Genomic DNA, 23423 nt, shown 5'->3' with positions numbered 1-23423 from the left:
CTGTACTCCACCTAGTTGGCCCTCTGACCCCTGGCCTCTGGCAACCATTTGTATGTTTTATATCTGAAACCTGTCAGAGCTCCACAGGAGTCCCTGGCCCCCAAATGCCTGAGATGGTAGATTACATCATTTACGGTCAGAGAAGCTGTCCATGGAGTAGACTAGGGTCAGTTACTCTCACCCAGGCTCACTCTCCTCTTCTGTGGAGCTGGGTGAATAATGTGGATAGGGTCCCACCAGGGCATCCTGTGCTTCTGTATCAGCCTGTGGGTCTGACCCTGGCTGCACCTGCAAATAGCTGTTATCATTGATAATTGGGATGCCAGCTACTCTAGTCTTCCTGGCTGTGCCAGGACACCTGCCCCTTCTTGCCCTACTCTCAGAACTGTAGGAAATCCTGGACAGCACCACTCACTTCCTTATCTCCAGGTCATGGTATGCACCATTCCTTCTTGTTCTGGCCAGCTCAGTTACTGCTTTCCCCCACCCCTCTGGATGGGTTAAGTACTCCTCAGTGCAACCAGACACCGTTGCCTTCCCCACCCTCTATACTCGGGTCCTGGCATCATAATGTTTGCATTCTTGAAAGGTGTCCTCTGTTTCTCCAGGGGCCTGCACATAGTTTACAACATGAGAGGTAAAATAGGTCCCCACCCCAAGCCTGCTCTAATAGGCAGGAAGTCCTGGGTGGGATGCCTCGTGCTCAGGCTCACCTGGTGTATAACAGCACAAGTATCAAATCCTCATTTCACAAAGAAAAAACAGAAAATGAAAATCACCTAGAGATAATCATGTTTTTGTGTGTATATTTAGTACCAGTCTTTAGCTTGTACATAAAAGCATTTAACAAAAATAACACAATTCAGGACTGGGAGGTGGCTCAATAGTAAAAGTGCTTGCTTGCAGAACTTGCCAGCCTGGGTTCAATGTCCTAGTACCCATGTAAAGCCAGTTGCATAAAGTGGTGGAAGCATCTGAGGTTTATTTATAGTGTCAAGAGGCCCTGGTGTGCCCATATTCATATCCCCCCATCTCAGTTTACAAACAATAATTTTATTTTGCAAATAAATAAAAATATTGGAAAAACAACCATTCAAAACCTGGCATAGTAGCTCATGCCTATAATGAATGAATGAGTGAGTAAATGAATTAATAAATAAGTAAAAAGAAATCATAATACAAGCTAGGCATGATGTTACATATCTATACTCCTAGCACTCAGGAGGCAGAGGTAGGAGGATCACCTTGAGTTCCAGGCCAGCCTGTACTGCAGAGTGAATTCCACATCAGCCTGGGCTAGAATGAGACCCTGCCTCAAAAAGAAAAAAAAAAAAAAAGACTATTTAATTTTAGTATTTCAAGAGTATATGTTGTAGATCGGCCAATAATGCAGATGTCTGCCTAGGATTCCATCATTACATTGAGATATTGAGATTTCTTTCTTTTTCCTTCCTTCCCTTCCTCCCTCCCTCTCTCTCTCTCTCTCTCTCTCTCTCTCTCTCTCTCTCTTTTTTTGGTTTCTCAAGGTAGGGTCTCACTCTAGCCCTGGCTGACCTGGAATTCACTATGTAGTGTCAGGGTGGCTTCAAATTTACAGTAATTCCCCTAATCTCTGCTTCCTTAGTGTGGGGATTAAAGGTGTGTGCCACTACATCTGGCTGAGATTTCTCTGTTTTTATTTGTATAGTTTTTTTTCTTTTTTCTTTTGAAAGAGGGTCTGGTTTTGCAGTCCTGGCTGGCCTGAACTTGTGGTCCTCCTGCCTCAGCTTCCCGAGTGCTGGGATTGCAGGTGTGCATCACCACAACTGCTATTTAAGAGAGTGTGAGCATGCCAGAGCCTGCTGCCAATGCACAGGAACTCCAAATGCATGTCTCACTTTGTATATCTTTGTACATCTGGCTAGCCACCTTTTTTTTTTTTTTGAGGCAGTGTCTTGCTGCAGTCCAGACTAACATGGAACTTCTTCTGTAGCCCTAGGCTAGCCTCCAACTTGAGATGATCCTTCTACCTCAGCCTCACAAATTCTAGGATTAAAGGCAATTGTCACCATGCCCAGCTTTTTTTTTTTTTTTAAATTTAATTTATTAGTTTTCTTTTCAGTAAATACAGGCATTTTGGTACCATTATTTAGGCTCATCTGTGATCTACCCCCTCCCATTAGACCCTCCTTGTTATTGAAAATGGGTCGTGCATTGTGGAGTTAGCCCCCAGTTATTAGTATGATAAATGTCTCTGAAAATCATGACCCAACATGTAACTCTGACATTCTTTCCGCCCCCTCTTCCGCAAGATTTCCCTGAGCCATGTTGGGTTCATTTTTGGTCTGCTTCAGTGCTGAGGTGTTGGGGGCCTCTGAGGCTCTGGCTCTCTGATTTGGTAGGAGTTGATTTTTCTCTGCATTGATCTCCTTCCCCTTTGTGCTGGTATCCAGTTCACAGGAAAACATCACCCTTGCTTATTTCGCCAGTTGTCCTTAGTTTCAGTTGGGCCCCTTCTGAGGTATGTTGGGGCAGCTCTCTTCTTAGGATCTGCATCTATCTGGAAAAGAGAAGCAGATTCTCCAACGGAGAGTAAGTTAGCACCCAGAAAATTGAGATAACACTTACTTTTTTGATAGACAGTTTGATAGGTGTAGGCCCTCTTATACCCCGTGATTGATGGTAGCTTGATATTGTAGAGTGGGCTTGTGTTTGGGTATGGTTCTGACTTGTTTCCCAGCTCCAGCTAAGGGTCTAGTACCACTGAGTGGATCAGTTAGCCAAATCAAGAGCAATTGATTCCTCACCATGGCTGTGTACCACTATTGCACTTGTGTGGGTATCACATCCGGTTAATTGTTGCTACTTAGGTTAAACAATGTGTTGCTTGGACAGATCTTGGTCATTTCCCCCAGTCGCCTATGTAGCGCCTTCTGGCACTAGACATGCTGACTGTCTGGGGACTGACTCTCTCCTGGCTTCCAGCCACGTCATTCCATTTTACGCGTCAGCTGCGTATGGAGTCTTCAGCAATAGGGTCTTACCACTGACCTTTGGTGGGTCATCAATTACTCTGACAGAAGTCTGTCATTGTTTTGGGAAACCTTGTAGGTTTCTCTGATCAAAAGCTCATTGTGGATTGTAGGCCCAAGCTGGAAGTGGGGGTTACAGGTCAGTGTCCACTAAGAAATTGAGGAAAAAGATAACTAATATACAAGAGTTAGAGAGGAGAGAGATAGAGGGGAGAGGGGGAGAGGGAGGGAAGGAAGATGTAGGAGATTTAGGTCAGTCTTGATCCTACCCTCTCCAGTGTCTTGTGGTTCAGGTGTTTCCTGTAAGGGACTAGTGAAGGTTCAGTCATTTGGTCTGTCTTTTAGGAAGTAGAATTTTATGGTACCATTGCCGTTTGGGTCCAGATTACTGTTTTCCACCCTTTGATTCCCTCCCCGCCCTCCCATCCATCTTATTGTCTAGTCCATAAGGTACTTGCTGGGTATGTAAGACATCTTGGGCAAATTCAGGTTAGGTGTTGCAGATGAGTGAGACTATGTGTCGATTTTTTTTCTGTGATTGGGTAAGTTCACTGAGAATGATCATGCCCAGCTTTGTGGGGCAATCTTTATGTGCTTCCACAATGATTACATAGGGATGGATTCCTAGAAGTGCATCTGTTGGCTGCCTGACATGTGGTACCTATGCAGAGCACATCAGATAGTCTTGAGTCTAGGAAGGAGATGAAAGCTCATCACCCCCTAAGGCCAAGCCCTTGACTTCAGTTCCCAGCCTGGCTGTCTCAGCACAGGCTTCAGCTTCCAAGCTGGTGGGGTCAGCTCTCCAGCCAGTTCTCTGCATCTGTGGCCAATAGGAGAGATTGGAGGGCCATGCCTGGGACTGCTGTGGGACATGGGAATTGGGCTGTTACACAGTATGTGTGATCTTGCTTAGTCTTTCCAGCATCCCCCTTGAGCTGGGGAAGAGTTTGAGCACAGAGTTCTGGATGCCTGAGTGGACAAGGCTCAATACAGGGGAGCCCCTCATTGGTCCTGTGGATCCTCAGGCAGACCCTGCAAGCATGTGTTTAAGGAAGTGAGACACATGGCTGCATTCAGGAAAATGCTGATCACTGCTGTTGCTGAGTGATTCTTGTATCAGCCTCCTTAGATGCATTTGTCTCTTAACCACTGGGGCATTTGCACACAGGCCTGGTTTGGATTCCTGCATAGCTGCTTCTGTCAGGACACTTGGTCTTTTCTTGTGAGGTCAGGTTGCCAGGGTCAGAGAAAGAAAAGGCCATGGAAGGGAAGGGAAGAGAAGGGGAGGGCAGGGAGGGGAGGGGAAGGGAGGATGTGCTATTTTGTCCTGATTTAGAATTCCATTTCTTATTTCCAGGACTTGCTACTAGCGTCTCACTTTGTTTTTCCTATTCCTGGATTTTTCTTGGCCTAGCCTTGGCCTAATGATAATGAAAAGTAGCAGCTACTACTTCTGGTGATACATGCAGATACTGAATGATTCTAGTACATTGTTTGACTGTATCCTCTCACCTTTTGTGACATAGCTACTATTTATTGTCTGTTCATTTCACAGCTGGGGAGGCCGAGGCCCATAGCGGTTACAAAAGATTGTTATTGCATCAAGTTGAGTAAGTGGGCCCACCTTCACAGGACTTGTGTCCGTAGTCACCTGACCCTGGAAACATTGCTCTGACTCTCTACCTTTTTCCACAGCCTTCACCTTGTGGGTCTGATTGAGAGAACAGCATGCAGCACTCAGTGGTCTGCCCACTATCCTCTGGACAGCTCTTCAGCACCCCCAGGAGGGCCTGACGCACTGGGGCACTTTTGCTCTGCACAGGACCACGAGGGGGTTTGCCATGGTGACATAAAGGGGCGCAGAGGAAGGAAGGAGCGAGAACAGCCTGCAGACTGCGCCCCTGGCTGGGAGGAAGGGCCAGGGCCCGGATCCTCCACTCTACTGCCCGCTGAGCATCTTGCTTCCTAAGTCTCTGAATATCTCCATTAGTGGACATCTCTCGGGACCTTGGGGTGGCCAGGACAGGCTGGGCCTCCTCTGCCTGAGCTCTCAGGGGCCAGGATGCCTGCCTTGGCATGCTTCCGGAGGCTGTGTAGACACGTGTCCCCACAGGCTATTCTGTTCCTGCTGTTTGTCTTCTGCCTGTTCAGTGTTTTTGTCTCTGCCTACTACCTATACGGCTGGAAGCGGGGCCTTGAGCCTTCGGCAGATGCCCCTGAGTCTGACTGTGGAGACCCACCACCTGTAGCCCCAAGCCGCTTACTACCACTCAAGCCTGTGCAGGCAGTTGCACCATCCCGCACAGACCCACTGGTGCTGGTATTTGTGGAGAGCCTCTACTCTCAGCTAGGCCAGGAGGTGGTAGCCATCCTGGAATCTAGCCGCTTCAAGTACCGAACAGAGATTGCGCCAGGCAAGGGGGACATGCCCACGCTCACTGACAAGGGCCGTGGCCGCTTCGCCCTCATCATATACGAGAACATCCTCAAGTATGTCAACCTGGATGCCTGGAACCGGGAGCTACTGGACAAGTACTGTGTGGCCTATGGTGTGGGCATCATTGGCTTCTTCAAGGTATGCAAGGATCCAGTCCTTAGGCAGTTCTGAGCCCCATTTTCACACTTGCTTGCCGAGTACCTGACATTTCACATCCATAAAATGGGTACATTGGGTAGCACTTACCTCCTAGACTTATCATGCAGGTTAAATGGTATGTGCCTGTTGCTGGTGAACTTTGTATTGGGGGAACATTGCCTGCTACATATGGGGTTCAGCATACAAAGGGCACCTGAGAAAGGAGGTACAGGGCTGTTTGTGAGGTACAAGGTGCCCTGAAACCTTCCAACAGAGGGAGTACATCCCTATTTTGCAAATGAGCAAGTGAAGGTACAGGAGAGTTAAGTTATTTATCTGAGACTAGGAACCTCTGGGTTAAGAAACTGGTAGTTTGGGTGCTCTGCCCCATGCTGTTCCTCTTTGCAATAGAAATTTGTAGACTTTGTGTAATTACTGAGGCTGAGCCATTTTACATTGGGAAGAAAGGGAAAGAAATCCCAGTAGGTATGTGGGTGCTGCTCTGGACTCTGTGGAGCTTCCAGAACCAGCCCTGGGATAAGAGGTCATTGCTAAAAGCTTATCAGAGAATCTTTCCTTGAGGAGGGGGCAGGAGCCGTGGGAGGGGCATCCCCTGGCTGTGGTCAGGCAAAGTGAATGCAGAGAGGAGCTGGGTCTTGACCTAGGCGCTTTGGGGGAAGTTGCTGAGCACCTCCCATCCTGGGCCCTGTAGGCCCTAGAGTACAGAGGAATTGTGATGGATGAAGCCCCTGTTCTCATGGAGCTGACATTGCAGCAGTAGAGTAATGTGGGTGACTGGCATCAACAACACAGAAGCTGTGGCAGGAGTGATGAACATGAAAACAAGCTGAGTGTGGAAGGGCACTGGGCTAATGCTGGCTCTTGCATGGCGTCAGAAGGGATCCACACTCCATACCTGCCTGTGCATTGTCCCTATGCTCAGTGCTGGGAGGGGCTGCCCGAGCTCCGAACCTCCTGCTGCAAGTTCTTTCACACACTAATACAGCAGGAGGCTTTGCTATTGCAAAGATATTGTGAGACAAAAAACCGAGAATGTCCTTAGAAGTCCTTCAGTCAGGTGGCTTGAAGACCTGGTGGGCTTTGTTTCTCAACTGGCTTGATATCTCCCGCAGAGCACCCTCTGGTCAGTACTGGCCTGGTTTACAGCTTCACAGAAGCACAAAGTCAGGTTGTCTCTGTGTGTTTTGTTTTTTTCTTGGACTTTGTACTCTTTTCTACCATGAACTTCATTAAGGTTGATAAGGGGCCCTAGGACTGAGAATCATCAGAATGACCTACATTTAGTGAGAGCTTGTTCAGTGTCATGCTCTTCCTGCAAGCTTTTTACAAATTAGCTTATTTCACACTAATAAGCTGTCCTCTGAGGCAGGTGGAGAGCTTACTGATTTAAGAGAGAAGGAAACTGAGGCAAGTATTATCTCAGATTTGAGCCCAGGTTGCCTGACTCCAGAAGTCTTGTCTTATTATGCTGAGTCCAGGAGCCTGAATACACTGTACTCAGTGGAAGTACTGCATTGTGCAATACAAGAACCACATGCCAGGGACTGGGTGGAGAACATTGGGTACAGTTGGTATAAGAGAGCACTGACCTTATGGGGCACCAAGTTCTTACTTAGAGAAGGTGAACATGAGACCCAGAGAGGGGTAAGGACATGCCCAGAGTCTTACTGGGGTCAATGGCAAATCATGGTCTTTAGCTCTTTCTACCTGGTTGCATAAGACAAGACCCTTCCCAGGTTTTGAGCAGGGACCTGTGATATTTCTGCTCAGATGTACGCCCCCTAGTGGTCAAGGCATGCCTCAGTTCTTTCTGCAGCAAGGCAGGCTTCAGCTCTGTGCTTTTGCTTGTTGAATACAAGTACAAGTCCCCCAACATTCCTGGCACTGTCACACATTGCAACTGTGGATGCTCTGCCTCTGAATGCAACCTGGCTGAGGACTGGAAAAGGCTTCTGACTTTTCACCAAGTATTCAGAATGTGCTAGATGGTGAACTCATTGCTTTGTAGACCCTATCATGCTTTAAATTTTCAAAACTGCCTCATGGAGTAGGCACTTTAGTTTTGGGTCTTGAGGAGCAGGAAGGAGGCTTATTCTTGGTGGGGCCTTCAGAATGCTAGTCTCTGCTATGTCCAGGCCCCCTACTTCCTTCCTTGAGTCCTGTCAGTGGTACAGCTACTAGTGGCATAGCTGTTATTCCTTCCTAAAGTGTTTTTACAGCTGGATGTGCTGCTAGCACCTGGCACTGAGCTCAGGGCCTTTGAAATGGGATCCCTGAGTTCTTGTGTCCGGGTGGCTCCCCAGTGCTTAGTGGTGGTAGACAGGGCCTGACATGTCTTGGCCCCACATAATACATGCAGATTTCACCCTGGGCTAGTGCTGAATTGGGGTGGTGGGAAGCTAGCAACTGAGGGAGATACACTGAAGATGGTGCTCATCCCTGAGCCCCAACACCCAGGCTGGTTTAGGATGGGGAAGGGTTGCTAGGTGTACCTTACATTTGGAGATCCAGTGTGGCTCCGTATCAGTTTACAAGACCAGTCCTGGAAGAGCCTTTGTGGGCCTAAGAAGAAAGCCTGCCAATGGAGATGATTAGTAAAAGGCACCTTCTGACTGGCACAACTTTGCACAAGGCACAAGCCTAGACCCAGCCCCCTACTCACTGCTTGGCTATGTGCCCTGTCATGGTGCTTACCAGAGCAGCCCTTTGATACTTTGCTTGCAATGCTACCTTACCCTTATGGACTCATTTTTTTGCCCACTGTGTGGGCTTTCTCTCTCTCACCCTCTCTTTCAGCAAGGTCTCACTCTGGCCCAGGCTGACCTGGAACTCAGTATGTAGCTCAGGCTGGCCTTGTATTCATGATGATCCTCCTCCCTCAGCCTCTTGAGTGCTTGGATTAAAGGCATGAGACACCATGTAGGTGCCACTCATTCTGTATATCTTAGTAGTATTTTTAAAATAATAATAATGATAATAATTATTATTATTATTGTTTTTTGAGGTAGAGTATCACCCTAGCCCAGGCTGACCTGGATTTCACTGTGTAGTCTTAGGGTGGCTTCAAACTCACAGTGGTCCTCCTACTTCTGCCTCCTGAGTGCTGGGATTAAAGGCATGTGCCACCATGCCTGGCTTTAAAATTATTGTGTGTCTGTGTGTGTGTGTGTCTGAAACATGTCACTTCTACCTCAGACTCTTGCATGGAATCTTCTCTCTCATCAGATCTTCAAAGATCTGCAGGTCTGGCTCTGGCTGGCCTTTCTGCCTCTTCCCTCCTTTCTCTTGATCTCTCTGTGGCCCCTTTCTGTTTTCTGACCAAGCAGAACTCTCTCCTGCCTCAGGGCCCCCTTTCTTTCTTTCTTTTTTTTTTTTTTTGAGGTGGGATTTCATACTAGCTCAGGCTGACTTGCAATTCACTATGTAGTCTCAGGTGGCCTCCTAAGTTGCTATGATTAAAGGCATGTACCACCATACCTAGCTCATTCTTCTTTTTTAAAATAATTTATTTATTTGCAAACAAAGAGAGATAGAAAAGAGACAGACAGAGAGAATGGGCATGACAGGGCCCCCAGCTGCTGTAAACTCCAGGTGCATGTGCCACTTTATGCATCTGGCTTTATGTGGGTATTGGGGAATTGAACTCTGGGTTGTTAGGCTTTGTAAGCAAGCCTTAACTGCTGAGCAATTTCTCCTGACTAGATTACTTATTTTTACATAGCTCCACAAACCCCCTTCTCTAAGAGCCAGCTGTATCTATCTGTAGCTGTGACCTTCTCTGTATAGGCATACCATGATATTTTGTTCTTATTCCTATGGTTTGATGAATATCTCTTCCCCATGCTGAAGTTAAGGTTCATGAAGACAAGGGCCAATTTTTTTTTTTTTCTCACTGAATCTCACTGAATACTTAATGTAACAGCGCCTAGTATAGCAAATAGTTGTGGAATGAACAAATGAAACCTGTAACCATTAGCTGTTCTGTGTTTGGTATCAGCAGCCGTCTGTTTTCTCTTTCAGTCTTAAAATCCAGTTACTGGATGTTAGAGATCCAGAGATGAAGATAAAGCCTCTGTCCTCAGGTGGTTGTGGGCTGATAAGAGAAGGACACTGAACATAGGATAGCAGCTGAGGCTTGGCCAGGATAGGAAGGCCATTGCAGACAAGAGTTTATATGTGTTAGGTTTTGAAGGATGAGCAAGAGTTTGCCAGCCCAGGAAGAGAGAATGGAATTGGCATAAGAACAAGGATGATTGTATGTCAAATATCTGAGCATGTGAGGGCATGAGGAGCTGTGAGGCTGGGGAGGGGAGAGAGGATGCTGCTTTTCAGCAGGAGGGTGGTCTTGCATGCCAGGGATGGGTGAGGTAAGACATCTCTGCTTTGATTTTCACTGGCGTACATGCAAGTCTCCTGAAGGGGTGTAGCCCAAAGCCCATTTAGAAACTCCAGACCACTGAGCTCCAGGGCCTGACTTCCTGTCTTTGAAACATGGCCCATTGTGTCGCTAAAGACAGCATCTCTGTGAGTATCAGTTTCTGCCTATGTGCAGTTGGATAACAAAGCTACTGGAAAGACTGATGGACTAAGTGCTGAAGCTACCAGTGTTTAACCCTCCACCCAGATGGAGATAAGTATTAAGGCCAAGGAGGTGACATGATTACCCCAAGGCCAGACGGGCTGGTAGCAGAGTCCATGTTGTTAACTGCTAGACTGTGTTATGTGTTGCCTTAGTCCTTTCTGGGCCTCAGTCTCCTTTATCTGTAAAATGAGTGTGGCAGTTGCCACTCCATGAGTCACTGGGTGTGTTAATAGCATTCCGCAAGCAAAGTGTAGAAACCTATTAACCGGCATCGGTGAGTCTGCTGGCAGGTCACGGGAGTGGAGTATGGGAGGGTTGGGCACAAGGATTTTGAATATTGTTGTTATTACCCTTATTTGTCTACATCTGAGATTCTGGAGCTGATGGATATTTTCCTTTCCACTCCACCCCTGCTCCAGGCCAATGAGAACAGCCTGCTGAGTGCACAGCTCAAGGGCTTCCCACTCTTTCTGCACTCAAACCTGGGCCTAAAGGACTGCAGCATCAACCCCAAGTCCCCACTGCTCTACGTGACACGACCCAGTGAGGTGGAGAAGGGTGTGCTACCGGGTGAGGACTGGACTGTGTTCCAGTCCAACCACTCTACCTATGAGCCGGTGCTGCTGGCCAAGACACGCTCATCTGAGTCTATCCCACATCTGGGTGCGGATGCTGGCCTGCACGCTGCACTGCATGCCACAGTGGTCCAGGACCTGGGCCTCCATGATGGCATCCAACGTGTGCTGTTCGGCAACAACCTCAACTTCTGGCTGCACAAGCTGGTCTTCGTGGATGCCGTGGCCTTCCTCACGGGTAAGCGCCTCTCTCTGCCTTTGGACCGCTACATCCTGGTGGACATCGACGACATCTTCGTGGGCAAGGAGGGCACACGCATGAAGGTGGAGGATGTGAAGGTGAGATTGGGGTGTAGCAAACCTCAATTATTTCTTATTTTTATTTTTTTGGTTTTCTGAGGTAGGGTCTCACTCTAGCTCAGGCTGACCTGGAATTCACTATGATTCTCTATGTAGTCTCTAGTCTCAGGGTGGCCTTCAACTCGTGGTGATCCTCCTACTTCTATCTCCTGAGTGTTGGGATTAAAGGTGTGCACCACCACGCCTGGCTAATGTGGAGAAACTTTAACCCTCTGGTCTGGTGGTTATCTAAGGAAACAGACCCAGGCACAGAAACATAAAAGGGGTCTATCTCTGCTAGGTTGTTTATTTGCTTTTTAATCCAGATGTAATTTTTTAACTCCTAAAAATGTTTGTGCCATTATCAGAACTCACACAAAATTCTTAAGAATGAGAGCTTGAGAGTGACATATCCACTGTGTTTTAACTGAGGTGTACAGATAGTTAGATCGTGTGTTGATTCAAAAACTGTTTACCAAACAAAACTGTTTGGGAAAGTACTTTGCAAAGCATAGATTGTACACATGCAAACTATCACCAAGAAAGATAAGCCTGCAGATGGAGACCATTAAAGCAATCTTGAAAATGCAGTTTTCCTTTATTAGGAGACGGCATGCTAGTGCAAGTGGGCATCAGTGTGGGTTGCCACAGTGGAGGGCAAGCATAACAATAAAGGAGACAAAAACCAAACAAAGGATTAAATTCTCCAGAGACACTGCTGCCTGCTGACCGGGTGTCCTCTCTTATAGGAGATTAGCAAGGGTTTATTATGTATTAGCACCAAACTCAGGGCCCTCTGATGCTGTGGGAGGCTTTAGACAGGGTTGGCAGGCACACTCTGAGCATTGCAGACTTGTTATTGTTATCTTCCTGGCACCTGAAACCTCAGGCAAGGCTGGTCTGGAGGGAAGGTACCACTGGGGTTTGCGTTCCTGTCCTGCTCTAGGCCTCTTCACAACCTCGAAGAGAAGAGCAGACTAGGTGGCACTTGTGAGTGGAGACCTCACTTGAATCAAGTCCCAATGTGACTGTGATTGACTAGGTGACTTGGGCAATGAGAGGAGTTAGGGGAAGGCTTTAGGCTATTTTCTTTACTTGGGGTTGCACAGAGGTGGGGAGCATGTCCACATGGCCAGGCTTTGCCCTGCAGGCCGCCTGCTGTGGCTGGACTTGCTGGGTAAGTATTGCTTTGAACTGCTTTTATGCACTGTTTTCCCACCAGGCACTTAATTCCTCAAGGGCTGTCCTGCTGAAGGAAGATATAAGTTCCTTCCAGTTGAGCCTTCCCTCTAAACATCTTCATGCCATGTGTGGCCAACTTCCAGCAAAGCAGAGGGCTCTGCTTTCTGCTTAACATGCTCTTTCAGTGGTTCAGGCTTGTGCCTCCTCCACTACAACCTAGGTCATCACTTCTTGAGCAGGGGAGTGCCCTAGAGACTGTGGTCCAGAGTGAACTCCTCAGGAAGTCAGTTCAGTTACTAGGCTTACCACATCCTATGTGAGCCTTGGGTCACTTGCTTTGGTTTCTTAATTTCCTCATTCATATTTACGTATTTTGTATTTGTTTGTATGTCCCTGTGTGTGTATGTGTGTGTACATGTTTTGTGTGTGTGAGAGAGAGTGAGGGCACATGCATGTGTGGAGGTGAGAGGACAACTTTTGGGTCAGTCCATACCTTTCTATCTCGTTTGAAGCAGGGTGTCTCTCTGGATCTCGCTCTGCTGCTGTTCTTGGCTGTGTTGCTATGAAATTCATGGACATTCTTCTGCCTCCACCACCCATCCCACTGTTAGCATGCGGGGGTCACAAAAGCCTGCCAAGCTTTCAGATTTTTTTATATGGTATCTAGAGAGGATCAAACTTGGGTACTCAGGCTTGAGCAGGAAATACTTTATCCATGGAGCCATGGTTTATGGTTTATGAGACGAGGTCTCACACTGTAGCCCAGACTGGCCTGGAACTCTCAGCAATCCTCCTGTGAAGTACTAGTTTCCTCATTTCTTCTCTCTCTGCCTCTCTTTCTTTCCTCCTTCCCCCTCTCCTTTATTATGTAGGCTAGGTTGGCCTCAACCTCATTATGCTTATCCTCCCAAATACTCTTGACTTTTATTGTCCTTCTATCCTTTTTCTGTCTCTTTCTCTGCTTCTGTATGTGTGCCATGAGAGAGAGAGAGAGAGAGAGAGAGAGAGGAGGAGGGAGAGTGTGAGTGTGTGTGTGTGTGTGTGTGTGTGTGTGTATGTATGTATGGGTGCCTCAGGGTCTCTTGCTGCTGCAGTTGAATATCTATCTGGCTTTATGTGGGTAGCTGGGGAATTGAACCTGGGCCAGCAGGCTTTGCAATCAAGGGCCTTTAACGGCTGAGCCTGAGCCATCTCTCCAGGCCCTCATCCTTTTGAGGGGCGGGGGTGGAAGGGGAAGAGACAGGGTCTCCTGTATCCCAGACTGGTCTGGAACTTACTCTGCAGCTGAAAATGACCTTGAACCTGAGCTCTTGATCCTCCTGTCTCTGCCTTGAGTACTGGCATTACAGGCTTGTGTAACCATGCCTGGCTCACTTCCCCCATTCCTAAAGAGACAGGTGATTTAGCAGTAGCAGCTAGGAGCCATGTTTATAGACAACAAATTGAGATACCCTCTTCTGCGTACTTAGCTCAGAGCAGACTGTTAAGTACTTCTTCAGCCAGCCTCATTCCCCTTAATGATTCTTTGGAGTCTGAAAGGGATATAGATTTTCTCATTCGTACCAAGAACAGGTAACAACTGTACCTTTCCTTCGCTAGTTTGTATAGTACTGTTCACACAACACAGTTTACATAGAGCTGACAGAAGTGGTCATCCAAACTTTAGTGAGAGCCAAGCTCCAAGCTTAGCCATCTGTGGGCATTGCTTTATTGGGTTCTCATAGTAGATAGTGTAGAGGGTATTATTAGGAGTTCCATTTTGCAAAGGAGGGCACTATAGCTCAGAGAGGCGAAGTGACTTGCCCAAGGCCACACCACTGGAGCATGTGTGTCTACCAGATGGTGGTCAGATGCACTGGGCTCTTGCAGTTTCTCACACCTTTTGTAACCCTGTAGTCCTAACCTGGAAGATAGCTGCACATGTGTTTCACAGGGTTTATACCCTTTTGTGGCCTTGCAGTACACTAGGAGTGTCACACAGGAGCATGGCTATGAGGGCAAGTGGTATATCCTGTCACACTAGCTTTGCATTCCACCAATGAGGAGAAATACTTCACATGAAAGCTCTGAGACTCATGGTGGTGATATTGCGATGATCCTCATTTTTCATCACTCACATGTCAGGAAGTTGTTTTTTTTTTCCCCCCCAGGCTGACCTTGAACTAGCTCAGGCTGGCTTCCGACTCATGGTGATCCTCCTACCTCAGCTTCCCGAGTGCTGGGATTAAAGGAGTAAGCTACTGTATCTGGCCATATCAGGCTTTTTTTTTTTTAATCCTTATTTATTTATTTGCAAGCAGGGAGAAATGAGAGAGTGAGAAAGAGAGAGAGTGGATACACCAGGGCCTCCAGCCACTGCAAGTGAACTCCAAATGCATGTGTCACCCTGTGCCTCTTGCTTATGTGGGTACTAGGGAATTGAACCTGGGTCCTTAGGCTTTGTCGGCAAGCACCCTAACCTCTAAGCCACCTCTCCAGCCCATCAGGTAGTTTTATAGGCCATATCTCACTTAATTCTCCCAAGAGCTTTGTGAGGAACAGAGATCTTTTGGTCCCCTTTTATAGTTGATGCTTAGAGAAGTTTTGGAGTTTTTTAGGCATGTGTAGCAGAGCCAGGCTTGGAGTTCAGGTCTCAGGCCTGAAAGAGCCTGGTAGAAGTGGTGGCACAGAGCTGGCTTCTCAACTGTACTATAACACAGGACCTTTGCTGAGACAGTTGGCTTCTGTGTGATCAGATGTTCTGCTGAGACCTGCATGACATTCTTTGTAACTTTTGAGCAAGGGTCTTGCTTTTTTTTGGGGGGGGGTACTGGAGATGGGACCCAGACCAGACCTTGGGTGTCAGGCAAAGGCTCTATTCACAGAACTACACTGCCAGTCTTGTACATTTTCATGTCTTGGTGGGACCTGCCATCTTTGTAGTTGGTTAAATTATAGCCAGACACCCCTCAGGCCATCATAGAGAGAGGTCATAGCACTGGCCTCCTGTAACTGCTGCCTATCTTCTTTCCTATCCTAGGCCCTGTTTGATACACAGAACGAACTGCGCACACACATCCCAAACTTCACCTTCAACCTGGGCTACTCAGGGAAATTCTTCCACACAGGTATGTGGTCTCCCCTTATCTTTTTTACAGCTTCTAGGGGTTCCTCCTCACCTGCTACCTTAGGACCCTTCTCAGAGGGCTCCATATAAGCCTACCATTCCTATGGGGCAAAGAGCTTGTGGCCCACTCTCAGGCAGAGGGTGTTTTGGGGACAGTAACATCAACTAGTTTCCATGTGGCCCTTCCTGGTTTCTGGTTGTGCTGCACTACACTGTATCCCCTTCTTCCTGTCTCTCCTTTACCTCTAGCATTTTCTAAAATTTTTACTTATTTTTATTTGAGAGAGAGAAAGAGAATGGGCATGCCAGAGCCTTGAGCCTCTGCAAACAACTCCAGATGCATGTACCACCTTACATGTACCAGATGCATGCATCAGATGGCTCACCTGGGTCCTGGGGAATTGAACCTGGGTCCTTTGGCTTAAGCTATCTCTCCAGCCTACCTCTATCTTTTAAAATGATTTCCCCTTCTAAAAGAAATGTTGAATTTTAAGAATGCTACAGAAGTGCATAGTATAGACAATGAATGTTCCCTGTAATTGTGCATACCCCAACATGACCAGCATAATGAATCTCATTTACAGTAGCAAGGCTGAGGTTAAAGGCTGTAAGTGTAGAACTTGTTCATATCATTCTTCCTTTTTGGGGCTCTCCCAAGTTCCTCACATGCTGCCTTTCTGGGGAGGGGGAATGAGAACCAGTCCTGAACTTGTCTGCAGAGCCCATCCCTCGCACTGCCCTCTGTCTGGGAAGAAAGCTTCTGGGTCTCTAGGCAGGACTGATTTGATCAGTGAAAGGTAGAGGTGGAGTGTGGGCAAGATGGCCCAAAGCCACCTTGGGAATTTTATTTGTGGTTTCTGCAATTTTTAAAAAATATTCTTAGCTCTTAGCAGTTTAGAGGTAATTGCAATGGTAAGTATGAGGCAGAAGCTTCTACAAGTCAATGGGTAGAAGGGGAAATGACCTACTTTGGATTACTAGAATAGGATGAGACCAGGTATGTGAGAGATAGAGGAAATGAGATTGTTGTGTCAAATGCCAGGGCCCACAGAGGCAAAGGCAGTCCAGTCTGGAACCCTGGCTCTATGCTAGGGTTCAGAGGACTTTTCCACACAGCTCCTGGGTGGTCATGGCTGTGGCTGTGCATGACATCCGTGGGCTGGGGCCTAGGGAGCCAGCTGTGCTGAGCTTTGTATGTGGGGCTGCAGGTACTGATGCTGAAGATGCTGGAGATGATCTGCTGCTTTCCTATGTGAAGGAGTTCTGGTGGTTCCCCCACATGTGGAGCCACATGCAGCCCCACCTTTTCCATAACCAGTCCGTGCTGGCTGAGCAGATGGCCCTGAACAAGAAGTTCGCTGTCGTGAGTAAGATTCCCTGCAGGGCAAAGCTGGGGGGACTAGGGGCTGGGCTGGGGTCATGGACTGCTGCCCTCTCACTGCTATTAAGGTTCAGTCTGACATACTTTTATGGCATCTCTGAGCTAGGGCCTGGGTCGAACTGTTTTGATAGTCGCTGTCTCCTAACAGAAGCCTCACGGCTACTCTGTGTCAAAAAGCTGAGGCTCACCAGCATGATGGCACATGTCCAATCCCAGCACCTAGGAAGCAGAGGCAGAAGGATCAGGAGTTCAAGGGCAGACTCATTGTATAGCAACTTTGAGGCTAGCCTGGGCTATGTGAGACCCTGTCTCTAAAGCAAAATATAAAAACAACCCCCTTCAAAGAACCAAAACAGAAAAGAAACCGAGGCTCAGGGAGGTCACCCCAGAACTCAATCTCTCATCTCCAGACAGGGAGGAGACTCTAGGAAGCTGACAGAAGTGCTCAGGGAGGAAGGTGGGTGCTAGAAAGACTGACCTGGGCTTATTAGCCAAGCAGAGGCAGATGACTGCAGGAAAAGCCCTAGTCCTATTCCCTCACTTTGAAGAGCTTGAATCCTCTGAGCTGGATGCAGGATATGTGCATTAAAGACCAGAGCTCTAGTCTCAGCTTTGCTATTCACTCACTCTGAGATTCTAGATCTCTCCCTTTTTATCCCAGGCCTGTTCCCCCTTCTGTACCATATGAGCTTAGATCAACTGCTCTGTCATTTTAACGTCTTGTTTTTCTTTTATGTTTTACAAAGGGGGATGCAGGCCTGAAGGTAAGGACTCCATGTTCATCTTACCCTGCTTGTTCTCTTCCCAGGAGCATGGTATTCCCACAGACATGGGCTATGCAGTGGCGCCCCATCACTCAGGTGTGTATCCTGTGCATGTGCAGCTGTATGAGGCCTGGAAGCAGGTGTGGAGCATCCGGGTGACCAGCACTGAGGAATACCCCCACCTGAAGCCTGCTCGCTATCGCCGTGGCTTCATCCACAATGGCATCATGGCAAGTGTCCCTGTGGCTGGGGACATAGAATCTCTGTGTCCATGTGTTACAGATTTTGAGAGTGTTGGAGCTTTTCTGAACTCTAATTGGTCTTGGCTTAGGGGTTATAGTGCTGGATACTCAACAGTCACTAGAACTTCCCAAGCCAGTGGCTTTCTAGTCCATTGTTGTACAACCTGCAATGGATTGCTAGGTGTAGACAAAGTAGAAGGGCAAGTTAAGCAGGTCTTATTCTTAGAAAGTAAAGTAGGAAGCTTCCAAGGGGTAACCCCACTTGTTGGCTGGGATGTAAATCAGGCATTAGGTCAGGAGGTTTTACCCTGGGGGATAGAAATTAGGCATCAAGTCAGAGTGGTTGGGTTTGGCTACTTTGAATATATATGGAGGCTGTTGATAAAAAAAAAAAAAAAAAAAAAAAGATGGGCACAAGGGTTGGTGGTCAGCCAACATCTTGGATCTTGGTAAGTCAGGACTTTTCTTTGGACTTGTAATAGTTCTTTTGGGGCTGGTAACCCTGACTGACTACCTTCAAACTAGGAATTTGTTCCAATTCCTATCACTAGGAGGCATGGCTATGATTACCTGGTTTAGGGTCAGCTTTGCATCTGAGGCTCCTTAGCTTCTGTGACAGGTGATCAGAGTGAGGTTTTTTTTTTTTTTTTTTTTTTTTTTTTGAGGTAGGGTCTTGCCTGTAGCTCAGGCTGACCTGGAATTCACTATGTATCTCAAGGCAGCCTTGAACTCATGGCAATCCTCCTACCTTTGCCTCCCAAATACTGGGATTAAAAGCCGTGTGCTACCACACATGGTCAGAGTGAGCATTCTTTAAAAGGGGTCTGATGAGGATGTGAGGCAGATTTCTGTCACATTCATTTGATTGTTTCAAAACTCCTCTTTAGCTGCACATGGTGGCACGTGTCTTTAATTCCAGCACTCGGGAAGCAGAGGTAGGAGGATCACCGTGAGTTTGAGGCCACCCTGAGACTACATAGTGAATTCCAGGTCAGCCTGGCCTTGAGTGAGACCCTACCTTGGGGAAAAAAAACAAAACAAAAACTCCTCTTGAGCTTTGCTATGCATCTGCCCCTTCTTGGGGGACATGGGACACAGAAATACACAAAATCCTAACAAGCCTCTGGTCTGTGGCAGGGGTAGACAATAAAGTCGTAATAGTGTAAAGTCTATAATAGGAAGAGCATCCAGGCCTGCGAAAGCAGCAAGTGCTAAGGCTCAGAGTAAGGCTTGTTCTGACTGTTTGTGGCAGGTGGTAGAGGATGTCACAGAGGTGATTGTCCAGGTAGGATTTGGCCACTGACTGTGCCATAGCTTCCCTTTTTGTCCCTTTCAGGTCCTTCCACGGCAGACCTGTGGCCTCTTCACACACACCATCTTCTACAATGAGTATCCTGGTGGTTCTAGTGAGCTGGACAAGATCATTAATGGGGGCGAGCTCTTCCTTACTGTGCTTCTCAATCCTGTGAGTGCTTCTCCTGAGGCTGGTTGTGGGGCTGGGCACTGACAGCCTGCCTATAGCTGATAAGGCTTCTTGCTATGGAAAAGTAGAGAAGCAAATGTAAAGGCCTGGGTATTGGGAAGTCCACTCTCCAGTTCTGGCATTGGCCCTCCTTGCTGTGTGATTTGGACTAAAGCATTGCAGCTTTCTTTTTTCTCTGTTGTAATTGTATACTTTTAAAATATTTGTTTATTAGACAGAGAGAAAGAAAGGCAGGTAAAGAATGGGCACGCTAGGGCCTCTAGCCACTGCAGAGGAACTCCAGATGCTTGCGCCACCTTGTACATCTGGCTTATGTGGGTACTGGGAAATTGAACCTGGCTCCTTAGGCTTCGAAGGCAAGTGCCTTACCTGCTAAGCCATCTCTCCAGCTCATGTAATTATACACTTAAATTTTTTTGTTTTTATTTAGTTATTTTAGAGCAACAGAGAGAGAGAGAAAGAATGGGCACACCAGGGAATTCCGCCACTGCACATGAACTCCAAATGCATGTGCCACCTTGTGTATCTGGCTTACCTGGGTACTGGGGAATTGAGCCTTGAACCAGGACCCTTAGGCTTCACAGGCAAATGCTTAATCACTAAGCCATCTCTTCAGCCCCCATAATTGTATACTTTAAAAAAATTATTTATTTATTTAAAGGGGGGGTTTCAGAGAGTGACTGAATATGGTCACACCAGGGCCTTTTGCTACTTCTTAGTACTGCATATAGAACTCCAGGCGCATGTACCACTTTGTGTATTTGATTTTACATGGGTACTGGGCAATCAAACTCAAGCTGTTAGGCTTTGCAAGTAACCACTGAGCCATCTCTACAGCCCTGAAATTGTACACTTTAATACAGAAGTACTAGCTTTTTTTGGTGCACGTTCTCTATCTAGTCTTTATTTGTTTGTATGCCCATGCACACACATGCATATACATATGCACAATTCACTTGGAGCTTTTTAGACCTCTCTTTCCTACCTGTAAATTAGAAGTAACTGCTATTAACAAATGTTAACTTTGGCAGTATTGAATAAGTATCATTCCTCATCTTCTGTGCATACCTCCTGCTCCAGATTTATTACAAATAAGTCCTGTCTCAGCCTCCTACCCTAAGCCTGTAATTAGCAGCCCATCAGACCCCAGTTTTTCCTGGCTGTGTTTTAGGTCCTGTGTGACCCACCAGTATACCTTACACTGGTCACCAGTAGCTTGAAGGGTCAGAGGTGGGGGTGAGAGCGGCTCAGAGGCTGACCAGTAAGTACTGCTTCCCTTCACTTTCCCTGGAGCAGATCAGCATCTTCATGACACACTTATCCAACTATGGGAATGACCGCCTGGGACTGTACACCTTCAAGCACCTGGTGCGCTTCCTGCATTCTTGGACCAACCTGAGGCTGCAGACGCTGCCCCCAGTGCAGCTGGCCCAGAAGTACTTCCAGATCTTTTCTGAGGAGAAGGACCCACTCTGGCAGGTGGGCAGGATGGCCTAGCACCTTGCTGCAGGGATAGCATGCCCTCTGCTCCCAGACATTTGCCTCAGGTGTGGGCTTGAGGCTTTTTTCTCACACCTCATACTCTCTTGAGTATGTTTGCTCAGCAGTGTTGGTACACTCCTGGGCACACATATGTACAGTGTACATATCATACATGTCTCCCCCTGCAGACTTGTGTGCATGCCCCCTCAGAGTTGGGGGTAAGCCTCATGTGGATAAAGTATCAAGAGCATCTTCTCTGCCTGAGTGGACACTCACATAGTCTCTTCTTGCCCTTTAATTGCAATGGGTTCAGAGCCACTGAAAAGGGGCTCAAGGGCAAGTTTGGGGCAGTCCTGAGGAAAGTAAGTCTGTACTTGGGGGCTACTAAAAATTGAAAGCAGAAGCTATAGTCAGAGTAGGAATTTACACAATCACTCTTGGGCTAAATCTGGCCCTTGGCCTGTCTCTGTAAACATTCTGTTGGCAGCTAGTCATACTCCTTCTTAGTCTACCTGCCTACTTGTGTGGTACCCCAGCAGAGTCAAGTAAGCTGCCACAGAGACCAGAGAATACTTCAAGCCTACAGTGTTTACTGAACATTTCCCAAGAGGCCTGTCAGGCTCCATAGAGAGAGTTTACTGAACCCTAGTTCAGACAGTGCTTGTCTAGCTAATGTCAACAAGTATTTGTGAGTTCTTGTTAGCTCCAAGCCCACAGCTGAACACTTGCCAGGTTCTGGGGGGGACGTGATACTCACTCACAATGGTCTCTGTGGGGGACGTGATACTAACTCACAGTGGTATCTGTGGGGGACATGATACTAACTCACAGTGGTCCCTGCCTGTTGTTACATGGTATCTAGAGGTGGGGATGTGATGAGGCTTAGGGAGGTGTCAGGTCTGTCAGACAGGGCTTTAAGAGCCACACCCTACCTGCAGCGAGAGTCCATTCATGGGTTTCTGGACCTCTCTCACATCCCTTCCTTTGTTATTTTAGGACCCCTGTGAGGACAAACGCCACAAAGACATCTGGTCCAAGGAGAAAACGTGTGACCGTTTCCCAAAGCTCCTCATCATTGGCCCCCAGAAAACAGGCAGGTCTCTTGATCTTTGGCCCAGTCTCCCTACTACTTGCTTTCTTAGCCACAGAATTCTGGGAGTTGCCTTGCTGTGGTCCCATTCCCAAATATTTTATCTTTTTCCCCAGAGGTGGGGGCAGAGTTGGGGCAAGCATGGATTTCTTATCAGTGTGGGTGGTGAAAGTAGAGGAAAAAATATGGTGTTCTGTTTGTGTTGAACCACAGCCTCAGGGAGCTTTCCATGTTCTGGAAGTTTCTGAGCCCAGGCAGAAAGTCCAGATCAGCTGCTCTGCAAGTCTGAGCAGTGTTTGTCAAAACTGCGTCAGTGCAAAGAGTCATTTAATCATGTTTGCCAGAAGTACAGGAGAAAGAAGCACTAACACTATTGCTAGGCATTTTCCATTGGCATGAATGTGTAAGGCACAGATGGGAGCTGCATTTTACAGACAGAAACTCAAGGTTCAGTGAAATTAAGTGACTTTCTGCAAATGACAGTTCCATGTCTTAGGCCTGTTCTCTATGATTCCAAAGCCTATAGCCTCCTTCTGGGTTACAGAGAGAATACTCTGGGAATGAATGAAGGGTCTCCTGGGGAAGAGAGAAGAGGAAGAACACCCAGGGAATGAATGAAGGGTCTCCTAAGGACAAGAGAGGAGAAGCTGGAGTGAGGAGAGGCACTCACAGGAGAGGATGGATTTCCTGGCTCATGGAGAGTTTCATATTAGCTGGACATAGTGACACATGTCTATAGTCCTAGTACTCAAAACAAATTGATGTAGCAGGATTGTAAATTGGAGGTTAGCCTGGGCTACACAGCATGACCTTGCTAGGTAACAACAGCAACAAACAAATAAGCAAATAAAAACAAAAAAGAGAAAGAATTTCACATCAATAGGCCTGAGCTTCCTTTTCTTTGGGTTGTTCCCAACTGTCCATGCGGACAAAGGCCAAGAGCTGACCACACCACAGGAAGATCTAGTTCCGAGATTCTGATGAAACAGTAAGCTGGGACTAGAGTGCTATGATGAGAGAGATGCTGAGGCCGAGTCCCTGTTTAATGATGAAGGAGGCTATAATGGGTTAGTCATGTCTGTAAGGGTACAAGAGTCAGGGTGTTTGTATGGGTGCCCTGTATTTGCCACCCTGGATTTAATACAGTCTTCTATTGTACTGATAAGGAAACAGACCCAGAGAAAGGAACGATTTTCCTAGGACCTCCCAGCAAGTACTGGGGAGCTAGGCCCAAAATGCAGACTCTGTTCTGTTGGAGGCTGGGCCAAAATTTCAGCTGCCTCCCCTCCTATAGGCACCACGGCCCTCTACCTGTTCCTGGGCATGCACCCAGACCTCAGCAGCAACTACCCCAGCTCTGAGACCTTTGAGGAGATCCAGTTTTTTAATGGCCACAACTATCACAAAGGCATCGACTGGTGAGTGAGTGCCCTTTCTATCTCCAGCAGGCTAGGAAGGCAATCATGGAGCCAGCTGGGGAGGCCTCTGTGTTCACAGCAGGAAGCAGCTGGTGTTTGCTCACACGCAGCTGAAGTTCCTGTAAACAGAGACAAGGCACATTGACCTTTGAGTCAGAGTGAGAGTGTTATT

General features: G+C 47.4%; 1 protein-coding gene across 1 annotated transcript in view; it reads left to right on the top strand.

The window, feature by feature from the left end:
- The window catches only part of Ndst1 (N-deacetylase and N-sulfotransferase 1), a 69548-nt gene that overhangs the window by 32447 nt on the left and 13678 nt on the right, over positions 1 to 23423 (top strand). Inside the window, exons 2-10 of the mRNA XM_045131984.1 lie at positions 4707 to 5586; positions 10609 to 11103; positions 15305 to 15392; positions 16600 to 16754; positions 17581 to 17766; positions 19115 to 19243; positions 20558 to 20740; positions 21740 to 21836; positions 23128 to 23251. Coding sequence (XP_044987919.1) covers positions 5074 to 5586; positions 10609 to 11103; positions 15305 to 15392; positions 16600 to 16754; positions 17581 to 17766; positions 19115 to 19243; positions 20558 to 20740; positions 21740 to 21836; positions 23128 to 23251 — 1970 coding nt within the window. The 5' untranslated portion in view covers positions 4707 to 5073. The remainder of the gene's footprint in view (positions 1 to 4706; positions 5587 to 10608; positions 11104 to 15304; positions 15393 to 16599; positions 16755 to 17580; positions 17767 to 19114; positions 19244 to 20557; positions 20741 to 21739; positions 21837 to 23127; positions 23252 to 23423) is intronic.

This window comes from Jaculus jaculus, chromosome 13 (assembly GCF_020740685.1).
Source record: "Jaculus jaculus isolate mJacJac1 chromosome 13, mJacJac1.mat.Y.cur, whole genome shotgun sequence".
NCBI classification, from domain to species: domain Eukaryota; kingdom Metazoa; phylum Chordata; class Mammalia; order Rodentia; family Dipodidae; genus Jaculus; species Jaculus jaculus.
Note: the sequence above shows the minus strand (reverse complement) of the source record. Positions and strands in the feature narration are given on the sequence as shown.